Source organism: Lepidochelys olivacea (genome assembly GCF_965140295.1).
Source record: "Lepidochelys olivacea isolate rLepOli2 genome assembly, chromosome: 4".
NCBI classification, from domain to species: domain Eukaryota; kingdom Metazoa; phylum Chordata; order Testudines; family Cheloniidae; genus Lepidochelys; species Lepidochelys olivacea.
In genome coordinates this window covers 95498435-95510839 of record NC_140414.1, presented here as the reverse complement: position 1 = coordinate 95510839, position 12405 = coordinate 95498435, and the positions used below count along the sequence as shown (strand labels likewise).

Genomic DNA, 12405 nt, shown 5'->3' with positions numbered 1-12405 from the left:
AAATTTGACGGTTTGAGGATCATGGATGAAACCCCTTGGTCAAGTTCACCGTACTCCCCATTCTGGGATAATACACCTTTCTTTGCATTCCTGGTTCTGTGACGGTAGGTCACCATGCCGTCAAACCAAATAAAGAAGAGGGACCAGTGGGCCTGTTACTGTTTTAGGTGCCAAGCCTTCTTCAGGAATTCCAGGTTCTTGTGATCAGTGAGGACTTGGATTGGAAACCTGACATTCTCCAGGAGATGCCGCCATTCCTTGAAGGCTGCTTTGTTGGCCAGTAGCTTTTTATCAAGGATGTCATTGTTTTGTGGCACTGGTGTGAGCTTACAGTAAAAGGCTAAAGGGTGAAGCCTTAGCAAGAGGAGGAGCTGGCATTATTTTGGAAATCTCAAAACTGACCACAATCATCATTAAACTTGTCTGGAAGTGGGACCTTTGGCTCTTGGGAGGCTGGAGCCAGGGTGGATCCTGGGCTTGTAGGGCTGTTTTCTGCAGGGTGAACACTTGTGCTTGCATTGGCCCATCCACCAATTCCACCAGGGAAAAATTGGCCTGAGTGGGGTCTATGTCGGTGAGGTGGGCCTCATCTATGTATTGGGCTGTTCAAACTGTAACTGACTGGGGTCTGGGCAGTCAGGACTAATGGTTGAAATAAGAGTCCAGCCAATCAGTTAGAGCTTGGTCCAGGGGAGCAGAGTCCAGGAACAAGCTGAGGGTCAGAGGGACAGAAGCCGAATGCCAGAGCTGGAGGGGGAGCCGAGGATCAGTACCAGAGAGACAGAAGCTAAATGTCAGAGCCAGAAGGTAAACTAGACACATAAGCCAGAAGTGAAGCAGAGGATCGAAGTTGGAAGCCGGAGAGGAACAGGAGCAGGTTCAGAAACAAGGCTGGAACAGGACAGGAACTGGGAAGAAGCAGGGCCTGGAACCAGGCTGGACCAAGGTTTGGAAGCAGAAGCAGGGTAAGCACAGCTGCAGGCATGGTACATGTTGATACTCCTGGGGGCATTCTGAACCAAAAAATTAAAAATGCTGCACATAATATTTTAAAATTCTGCAAACTTCTGCAAATCTTATTTGTCAAATAAATGTGGAGCCTCCAGCATGGCATTAGGGAGCACAGGTCACTGGCTTCACAGAGGTGCGAGATCACTGTGCAGCTTCAACCCGCCACCTCTCCCCCACCCCCCCGGGACATGGACTCAGCAGAAAGGCTGCACCCAGCCCTGACAGTGCAAGGATTGGGCCTGCTCCAGAAAAACCCCAGGGCCCTGCCCTCCTTGCCAGGTGCACCAGGTATGGGCAGGCAGGCTTATCAAGGCAGGATCCAAGTGTGGAGAGGCTTAGTATGGGGGGATGCAGGTATGGGTTGAGAGGATTCTGAGTGGGGCAGTCTGGGTTCAGGCAGCTCAGTGGGAGATCTGGATGCACAGGGGCTTGTTGGAGGGTTCTGGGTGCAACAGTAAGGGACTCTGCAGAGGGTCCAGGTGAAGGTGGTTGGGGCTCAACTGGGGGTGGGGAGTCTGGATGTGGGGGAATAGAGTTTGGAAGGGGGGGGTCTGGTTGTGGGGGGCATAGTTGGGGGGGTCCAGATGCTGGGGGAGTGGGGCTTAGTGGGGTGGGGATCCAGATGCGGGTGGCTTGTTGGGGTGGTCCAAGTGCAGGGGTGTGAGGCTTGGCAGGAGGGTCTGGGTATGAGGGGGTCTGCATGCACAGGGGTTAGGCAGATGGGGGAGCAGTGTACAGTGATCCCTCCCCCTTCAACTGAGGAGCGCCACCCCTCACCTCATTGGCTGGTGCAGTGGGAGTTGGAGAAGAAGCACTGTCAGGATCTATCAGGGTAATTGGAAGGTCATCTGGGTCACGTAGGGTACCACCTGTGTGTCCTCCACACTACTCATGCCAACCATGGCATACTGATCCCTTGAAGAGTAAATCCATACTCCAAAAAATTGGCTCAAACTGCGGCTTTCAGAACCAGATCCCCCATACCAAAGAAACAACTTCCATCTGTTTCAGCTCAACCCCGATTGGTATTGGGAAAGGAGGAATACAGTCGCACAAGCACTTTCCTTAAATACTCCATCCCCGCCATTTCATCCTCCTTGCCAGATGAAGTGGTCAACCCTCTGTCATCTGCCTTGGTAGAAGAGCTGAAGGTCTTTTAGGACTTTCTCTGTCACGTGGCAGAGACATTGAACATCTCCTTGGCAGTCATCCAGGAGAAGCAGCACAAATTGCTGGATATCCTACAACCTTTCTTGTTGAGACAACTCACCATGCCAAAGCCAGCTAAGTTTATCTGGCACACACCAGAACCTATTGTGAGTACATCAAAGGGGACAGACAGAGGAGGAATTAGGTCCATGAAAAGGGATTCAAGTACTTTTACCAATGTCCTCTCCAAGTATTGTTGTAGTTCAGGCAGTCCATGAGACAAGCAAGACCAGGCAAAGGTTTGACATCTTTGGGAGGAAAGCTTACTCTTCACCAATCCTCCAAGTGAAAATAATGAATTACAAGGTGCAACTATCCAAATATAGCTTCATGATGTCGGACAAACTGCCTGTAATTTTAAGGACAAGCTCTTCATAGATTACCTGGAGAAAATAAAATGTCTTATGGTAGCTTCCAGCCCTGACAGTACGCTGAGCAGCAATTAACACAGTTGATATGGCTCTCAGATAAACAGCCACTGCTGTAGCTGTGAGGAGGTCTTTTTAGTTGCAGGCATCAGGAATTCCACATGAAGTCCAGGTTACTATTGAGGACCTCCTCTATGGGGCAATGAGCTCAACATCGTCATGGACAACACCCTACACACCTTAATAGTCAAGGGATTCAGTGAGATTCCTGGGCCTATAAGTTCTGCCCCCTAAGAGGAAGTTTCCCAGATAATAGCTACAGCAATACAGGCAGAGGCAACAGCCCCACTATTACTTGCAATAGTAATCCTTGTAGCCCCTGGGGAAGAGACAGCAAATCTGTGGTGGATGACCTTCTGCCTCCTCCTCAATTGTCCCACAATCCAGGGCTTCAAGAAAACATCAGTTTAGATGTACAAGGCGAGAGTTGTGCCAGACCATCTGTGGACCCTTCTTTTTCCATCCCTTCTTTGACACTCACCTGTCCTTTACTGAGAGGCGCGGTCAGGGATAATCTCAGACCAGTGGATCTCTAAGATCATCAGAAAGACACCTTTCTCCTGATCTCTCTTCAGGGACCCTTCTCATTAGAATCTGTTGAAGCAAGAGACAAAACTCCATGGTACAATTGGGAACAGTGGAGGAGGTGCCTCAGGAGTTAAGGGGCAAGGGATTCTGTTTCCACTTACTTCCTATTCCCAAAGAGGACAGAGGGTGGAGACTCATCCTCAATCTTCAGTGCCTTCATTCATTGCTCTGTCTCTCAGCCCCATGATCTGGTTTGTGGTTCTTGAACGTCCAAACCTACTTCCACATTTCTATGCATCCAGGTCACAGGAAGTATTAGTGGCTTCTGGTAGGAACCTCACATTATCAATACAGAGTTCTACCTTTCAGCCTCTCCACAGCACCACAAGTATTTACCAAGGTCCTAGCTGTGGTGGCCATGCATTTAAGATCACCAAGAATCCAGATATGCCCCTACCTGTATGACTGGCTGGTGCGAGGGAAATCCCCTTCAGCACGTGACAGATTCACTTCAGAAGATATCCCACCCTGGGGCTCAGAGTCATCAGGTAAAAATAGACACTGACCTCAACCCAGGGCACTGTTAAATTAAAAGTCAGCATGAACAAACCTCCCTCAAAAGAGGTTTCAGACTATGATAAACTTCATCAATCAACTCTGGTCCCACCCCAGCACTCAGGAGTGAGTTCCTGCCTCAAACTATGGAGGCATATGTCAGTGTGCATGTAGGTCATCCAGCATGCCAGACTTTATCTGAGGGTGAATGCGATCTGCATATCTGCCAAACAGACACAGGAAGAGGTACGTGTTTGTAGTCCCTCTGGAAGTCTTTCTTCTTTAAACTGGCAGACAGATCCAACCCAGGTATGCAGCAGAAAGTCCTTTTCACAAACACCACCAACAAAGACTCTTGTCTTGAATGCCTTTATTCTAGGGTGGGAAATTGTCACAACCTTCCCCTTCCTGGGCATACACCTTGTTCAAAACTGGTGTTTCTGGATTACTAGTAATCCCTCTAAGCTTCCTCTCAGAACACTTTCCTGTGAATATTGGGCAATTCTGGCTGCTTTGCCTAACTCTGTTTCAAGGACCCTGCAGATCTCTTCAGTCACCCACTGATTTACTATGCCTGGGACTTTGAGTTTGAAAAACCGGTATACTTTTATTTAACTAGAGTAACCATATCATAAACAGCAACTGCTTTCAGTATTCCTTCTACTTCTGCCTTTTAAAAGGAAAGCCTAATTTTATGAGAGCCCAGTAGTGCTTCTCTTCCTGATCACAATATAGTTCTCTGACCCCCTATATGATCCTGCTCCCCATCTCAGGAGCTAACCAACAGCCCTTCAAATTCAAAACTCCCAAAGTTCCAAACAAACAAACGGACCAGGTGGTGTTTCCATCCAAAAGTCCAAGCGTCTATACACCCAGCACCGTATGTTATTTTGGTGTTCATCCAACAACATACCCCACAGTACAATTTCACTTAGCATCAGTTATCCTATAACAACATATCATATCATATATACCAGTTCAAGTTAACATAATCCCTTCTCAACTGGAGACCACATATATCAATAGAAGGTACAGGAGAGAGGGTAGTCTCTTGAGACCACCCTCCTCTTAAACATTCTGGAGCTCAGGGTTGTGCTAATATGGCTTTCCTATCCCTAATTGAGTACCTGATGATTCATGTAGTCACAGATGATACCACAGTGATGCACTGCCTCACCTGGCATGGGGGAGCTAGATCTCCTCTCACCTCAACCCCTTTAGATTCATAGGTTATGTCTACCCTACGAAGTAGGGGTGTAATTTCCCCTGCTTGTGTACACATACTTACACTAGCTTGATAACAGCGGTGCAGCTACAGCATTACTGGTAGTGACTGGAAAGGCATGGCTGAGTCATGCCGAGTACAAACCCACCCAAAACCAGTAGGTAAGTACTTGGAATGGCTCATCTATGCCTCCACTACCGCTACCCATGCTAGTGTGGCTACGCTGCTATATATACTCATGCTACCTTGATGAGAGCTAGTGCAGGGATGTGTACTCAAGCAGGGGACTCAAACCCCTAGCTCGTAGTGTAGACGTAGCCATAAATTTGAAGGCCAGAAGGGACCACTGTGATAGTTTAGGCTGACCTTCATAACACAGGCCATAGAACTTCCCTGAACTAATACCTGTTTGAACTAGAGCATATCCTTTAGAAAACCATCAAGTCCTGATTTAAAAATTGCCATTGATAGAGAATCCACCACAAGCTGGGGTTACATTGTTCCAATGATTAATTACCCTCTCTGTTAAAAATTTGCACCTTATTTCTAGTCTGAATTTTTCTAGCTTCATAGAATCATAGAATATCAGGGTTGGAAGGGACCTCAGGAGGTCATCTAGTCCAACCCCCTGCTCAAAGCAGGACCAATTCCCAATTAAATCATCCCAGCCAGGGCTTTGTCAAGCCTGACCTTAAAAACTTCTAAGGAAGGAGATTCTACCACCTCCCTAGGTAACGCATTCCAGTGTTTCACCACCCTCCTAGTGAAAAAGTTTTTCCTAATATCCAATCTAAACCTCGCCCACTGCAACTTGAGACCATTGTTCCTTGTTCTGCCATCTGCTACCACTGAGAACAGTCTAGAGCCATCCTCCTTGGAACACCCTTTCAGGTAGTTGAAAGCAGCTATCAAATCCCCCCTCATTCTTCTCTTCCGTAGACTAAACAATCCCTCAGCCTCTCCTCATAACTCATGTGTTCCAGTCCCCTGATCATTTTTGTTGCCCTCTGCTGGACGTTTTCCAATTTTTCCACATCCTTCTTGTAGTGTGGGGCCCAAAACTGGACACAGTACTCCAGATGAGGCCTCACCAATGTCGAATAGAGGGGAACGATCACGTCCCTCGATGTGCTGGCAATGCCCCTACTTATACATCCCAAAATGCCATTGGCCTTCTTGGCAACAACGGCACACTGTTGACTTATATCCAGCTTCTCGTCCACTGTAACCCCTAGATCCTTTTCTGCAGAACGGCTGCCGAGCCATTCAGTCCCTAGTCTGTAGCGGTGCATGGGATTCTTCCGTCCTAAGTGCAGGACTCTGCACTTGTCCTTGTTGAACCTCATCAGATTTCTTTTGGCCCAATCCTCCAATTTGTCTAGGTCCCTTTGTATCCTATCCCTACCCTTCAGCGTATTTACGTCTCCTCCCAGTTTAGTGTCATCGGCAAACTTGCTGAGGGTGCAATCCACACCATCTTCCAGATCATTAATGAAGATTTTGAACAAAACCGGCCCCAGGACCGACCCTTGGGGTACTCCGCTTGATACCGGCTGCCAACTAGACATGGAGCCATTGATCACTACCCGTTGAGCCCGACAGTCTAGCCAGCTTTCTATCCACCTTATTGTCCATTCATCCAGCCCATACTTCTTTAACTTACTGGCAAGAATACTGTGGGAGACCATGTCAAAAGCTTTGCTAAAGTCAAGGAACAACACGTCCACTGCTGTCCCCTCATCCACAGAGACACTTATCTTGTCCTAGAAGGCAATTAGATTAGTCACGCATGACTTGCCCTTGGTGAATCCATGCTGACTGTTCCTGATCACTTTCCTCTCCTCTAAGTGCTTCAGAATTGATTCCTTGAGGACCTGCTCCATGACTTTTCCAGGGACTGAGGTGAGGCTGACTGGCCTGTAGTTTCCAGGATCCTCCTCCTTTCCTTTTTTAAAGATGGGCACTACATTAGCCTTTTTCCAGTCATCCGGGACCTCCTCTGATAGCCATGAGTTTTCAAAGATAATGGCCAATGGCTCTGCAATCACATCCGCCAACTCCTTTAGCACTCTCGGATGCAGCACATCCGGGCCCATGGACTTGTGCTCGTCCAACTTTTCTAAATAGTCCCAAACCACTTCTTTCTTCACAGAGGGCTGGTCACCTCCTCCCCATGCTGTGCTGCCCAGTGCAGCAGTCTGGGAGCTGACCTTGTTCGTGAAGACAGAAGCAAAAAAAGCATTGAGTACATTAGCTTTTTCCACATCCTCCGTCACTAGGTTGACTCCCTCATTCAGTAAGAGGCCCACAGTTCCTTGACTTTCTTCTTGTTGCTAACATACCTGAAGAAACCCTTCTTGTTACTCTTAACATCTCTTGCTAGCTGCAACTCCAAGTGTGATTTGGCCTTCCTGATTTCACTCCTGCATGCCCGAGCAGTATATTTATACTCTTCCCTGGTCTTTTGTCCAATCTTCCACTTGTAAGCTTTTTTGTGTTTAAGATCAGCAAGGATTTCGCTGTTAAGCCAAGCTGGTCGCCTGCCATATTTACTATTCTTTCTACACATCGGGATGGTTTGTCCCTGTAACCTCAATAAGGATTCTTTAAAATACAGCCAGCTCTCCTGGACTCCTTTCCCCCTCATGTTATTCTCCCAGGGGATCCTGCCCATCAATTCCCTGAGGTTGTCAAAATCTGCTTTTCTGAAGTCCAGGGTCCGTATTCTGCTGCTCTCCTTTCTTCCCTGTGTCAGGATCCTGAACTCGACCATCTCATGGTCACTGCCTCCCAGGTTCCCATACACTTTTGCTTCCTCTACTAATTCTTCCTGGTTTGTGAGCAGCAGGTCAAGAGCAGCTCTGCTCCTAGTTGGTTCCTCCAGCATTTGCACCAGGAAATTGTCCCCTACACTTTCCAAAAACTTCTTGGATTGTGCACCGCTGTATTGCTCTCCCAGCAGATATCAGGGTGATTGAAATCTCCCATGAGAACCAGGGCCTGCGATCTAGTAACTTCCGTTAGTTGCCGGAAGAAAGCCTCGTCCACCTCATCCCCCTGATCCGGTGGTCTATAGCAGACTCCCACCACGACATCACCCTTGTTGCTCATGCTTCTAAACTTAATCCAGAGACACTCAGGTTTTTCAGCAGTTTCATACTGGAGCTCTGAGCAGTCATACTGCTCTCTTACATACACTGCAACTCCCCCACCTTTTCTGCCCTGTCTGTCCTTCCTGAACAGTTTATACAACTTCCAGCTGTTGGATCATGTTATACCTTTGTCTGCTAGACTGAAGAGTCCATTATCAAATATTTGTTCCCTATGTAGGTACTTATAGACTGTGACCAAGTCTCTCTCCTTTATCTTCTTTGAGTTCCTTGAATCTCTTTGCTTAACAATCACTGTAAGGCATGTTTTCCAATTCTTTAGTCCCAAGTGGCTTCCCCAAAATGAGAAAAGCAGCAGCAGCAAGGGATGGAAGGAGTCTGGTTTGGGTATACCATTTATACAAAGCAAGTCTGTGAAGAAGGGGAAATCAGACCAGAGCCACTGCTCTCTTGATAAAGAGAAATGTACGAACCATTATCCACAGGTTTCTGAGGAAGTGCACAAGCTTGTCTAATGAAATCACAATACTCATATATAGAAATCAGAAGGTAGATAAAGGTGCTTTAACAGCAAATAATGGTGCAATGCTGAACTGGGGAAAGATCAGTTTGATTTGTAAGCAGACCTTAAGCTTCAAGCTTCCAAGGTTGTGTTTGTAACAAATGAAAACAGATTTTAAAAATTACTTTAAACCTTGACAATGCCTTTTAGAAAATAGCTTTTAATTCTGATGTCTTACCTTACCATATCTGGCATTGCTTTGGTTTTGTAATCTCTCTATAGCAACCCACCAGAGATTATTTCATAAGGGAAAAGGAAATTTACTTTTTCTGTTAAATTCTTCCAATGGTTGAATCATACAGAGATTTAAAGACATCTCACAAAATCATGAGAAACGTATTGTACCTATGTTATTGTTTGTTCAGGTCTTGAAGCTCTGGAGTTCGTTGTTCTTTGCTCCAATCATGTTGCAGTGGGGGAGGTTTAGATTGGATATTAGGAAAAACTTTTTCACTAAGAGGGTGGTGAAACACTGGAATGAGTTACCTAGGGAGGTGGTAGAATCTCCTTCCTTAGAGGTTTTTAAGGTCAGGCTTGACAAAGCCCTGGCTGGGATGATTTAACTGGGAATTGGTCCTGCTTTGAGCAGGGGGTTGGACTAGATGACCTTCTGGGGTCCCTTCCAACCCTGATATTCTATGATTCTATGTACATATGAAGATAAGGCTTTTTTTCTTTTAGAACTTTATATTATGCAAAGAGCATCGCCATCTTAAGTCATACTCCAGTCTAAAAAATTACTTACAGTTACAAGTAATTCTGTATTTCTTTTCCATGTCAGGTCCAGCAGGAGGCAACTGCCTTTGAGAAATCAAAGATGGAGCGTAACATCACAGAACTGGAAAACACGATTTGTGGGGTAAGTAACATGTTAGTGAGTAAACTTCTAACAGAAGTTCTTTCTCACCCAAGTGGCTTTTTAAAACCCTTATATTTTCTTTTAAGTAAAATCATTCCACTGTAATTCCACAACTTCTTTGTTTTGTTTTTTTTAATTACAGTTTGAAACACAGCAGTTTGAACTGAAGAGTACAATCTCTGTACTGAAAGAAAGAATAAACTCTCTGGAAGATGAATTAAAATCAAAGTCTTATAAACTTGCCCAGACATCTGATAACTCTTCACAATTTAAAGCTGAGTTATGCTCACTTCAGTAAGTTTAGCTTAAAATTTTGTGTCCAGTTATAGCAGTTAACATACAATTTTGTCATAGGTTAACATGACAGAGATAGATAACTCATGGTAACACTTTCATAAAATGTTTTTCAAATATCCTGCTATTGTTTGTCTTGCACTGACAAGAAAACACTAGTAGGAAAAGGTACTCTAGATTCTCTTGGGCTACCAGTGTAGTTGTATAGTGAGCAAATATAATAATATTTTTAAAGTGCCAATTGCAAATGAAAGATAATCTTATTGCCAACACGAAAAGACACAAACTCCTGAAGCTGTGAAAATCTTTGTACAGAGTCAATCACTTGTTATACTAAGTTAGAGTAACGAAAATACCAAAACTGAAAAGTTCACTAAGTTATAGTGAAGGTTGCTAGGTGCAATTTGAGAAGAAATGCTACTAAACGCATTTGTTAAGTTTTTAAAAAAAAAGTTTTAAAATTTCTATAATGGGGTAATTTCCCCCATCTACGTGTGTTACTCTGCCTGTACTTTGGAGTTCCAATCTCAAGTCTATAAACAAGGCAGTAGTCAGGGTTGATCTCTTAAAATTTTCCTGCCCTCAGAATTATTTCATTTTTTCCCAACAACTGTGTTCCCTAGGTATGATCATGGAGGAAAATGAAGTTTCTAACAGATGCTGCACATGCATTTCCTTAGGGTGGAGATGAAAGCCCTCACAGACTGGAACATTGGGCCTGGATTATGCCACTTTCAGACTGGTGTAACTCTTTAGATTTCACTGAAATCTAATTTTATGTCTGCAGTTTTGACAAATTTGGCCTTACTTACTAATCTCCCAGAGAGCCAGTCTATATTGACAAGTGACTAGGCTTATTGTTCTAAAATTTCCCTCATGTCATTGTTTTGACTACACTCATACTCCCACTATAGGTACTACTGATTTAGCTGGAGTATAAGATAAGTCAATACTCTGATAACTGCCTGGGGCCCTGTTTGCAGTAGTGCTTTCAATGTTGCTACCATTGGAGCAGAGCCCAGACAAGCTGAGGCAGCTGGGATGTTATTGACCATTGGGAGAGCAGCACTAGACCTGTAAGAAGTGGGGGTTTTTACCCATGAAAACTTATGCCCAAATAAATCTGTTAGTCTTTAAGGTGCCACCAGACTCCTTGTTGTTTTTGTGGATACAGAATAACACAGCTACCCCTCTGATACTAGAGCTGTGGCCATCTGGAGCTCAGGAGCAGAGTCTTCTCATGTCCCCTCATGCTATCCTTAAGCCTATTGAGGCTAGCAGGAGCATGGTGAGCTATTTAGGCTTGTCTGGGATGGGAGCTCCCTTTGAGTGTCTGGAGGTTGTGTTGGAATAACAGGAGGGCTTAGAGGTTGTGGGGGGTAGACAAAGTGTTAATGTGGGACCATGAGGGGAATAGGAGTATATCAGCGGACACAGAAGGAGACTACTGGGGAGCTGGAGCTTGTTTTGAGTAGAATTGTGGAACTGGGATATTTTCTTGGGAGGAGGGGCCTGGGGTAGATTAAATGTTGCAAAGGGGGATATTTTGTGGAAGAGGAAAATGTGGTGTGTTGGGCAATGGTCTTTGTGGGAGTAGTCGGGGCATGTGGGAGGGAATGAAGATGTTATGTGGAAGGCAGGGCAGTTGGGATATTTGGAGGAGGATCCAGAAGATGGAATGGGAGTCGGAGAGACATAGACAGCTGAAGCTCAGGAATAGACTCTTTGGGGCCTGTTATAGCTTATGTTTATTTAAATATTACTTTTGCATCCCACACCTTGTGCTGAATTAGGCTTTTTTTTCTCAGTATGTTAAACTTTCTACTTTATTATGTGTGCAGAAAAATTGCAAGTTACAAAAACATCTTTGTTTTCTTAAATCTTTTCTTAAATGATGAAAATATTAATGATGTAAAATGTTCTCAGCCTACTTATAAAGCTCTCATTTTCTCATCCCCAAGTCAAAGCGAGGCCTCAGACTTATTTTAGACTGCCAAATCTCAAAAAGTACATAAAGATAAAGTTTCATATGTTTACCCTATCTTTTGTTATCCATTCCCAAACTCAACTATTGGTTCACTGCCCCTGGGTTAAAGGGTGACTATTTCCACATGGTCATTCATCACAGTCACCAAATGTCCTTAAGGTTTGTAGTAGCAAGTGTGCATTATCAGTTTATGCTCCGTTCTTTTGGTCTATTATCAGCCCCCTGAGTCTTCACAAAGTGCAGTCGGTAGGGGCGGCACATCACAGGAAGACAAAAATCCAGGTCTGTCTATATCTGGATGATTGGTTGGTCTTAGGTCATTCCAGACAGCAAGTGAAGGAAGCCATCGAGAAGATCTGATCCCTGTTTTGTTTGTTTGGCCTGATGATCAACAAAGACAAATCAGTTCTTCTCCGTGTACAGAGAATTGAATTTATAAGAGTTCTTCTTGACTTGACATCAGGAAGAGCTTATTTGCCTCAGGCCAAATTTCAAGCAATATTCAACATTTGCAAAGAATTAAAGTTATATCTTTGTACAATAGAAAGGAACTGCCTGAAACTTCTAGGTCACATGGCAGCTTGCGTATAATACATGCACAATTCACCTCAGAGTCCTGCAGAAGTTGTTGAAGTGT

At 44.8% G+C, this 12405-nt stretch overlaps 1 protein-coding gene across 3 annotated transcripts in view; it reads left to right on the top strand.

The window, feature by feature from the left end:
* Positions 1-12405, top strand: part of CEP135 (centrosomal protein 135) — a 103068-nt gene that overhangs the window by 49470 nt on the left and 41193 nt on the right. For all 3 annotated transcript variants that reach the window (XR_014711434.1, XM_084627093.1, XM_084627092.1), the window contains 2 exons: positions 9410-9487; positions 9630-9781. Coding sequence is in view for 2 of the 3 variants with exons in the window: in XM_084627093.1 (XP_084483219.1) it covers positions 9410-9487; positions 9630-9781 (230 nt within the window). In the remaining variant the exon portion in view is untranslated. The remainder of the gene's footprint in view (positions 1-9409; positions 9488-9629; positions 9782-12405) is intronic.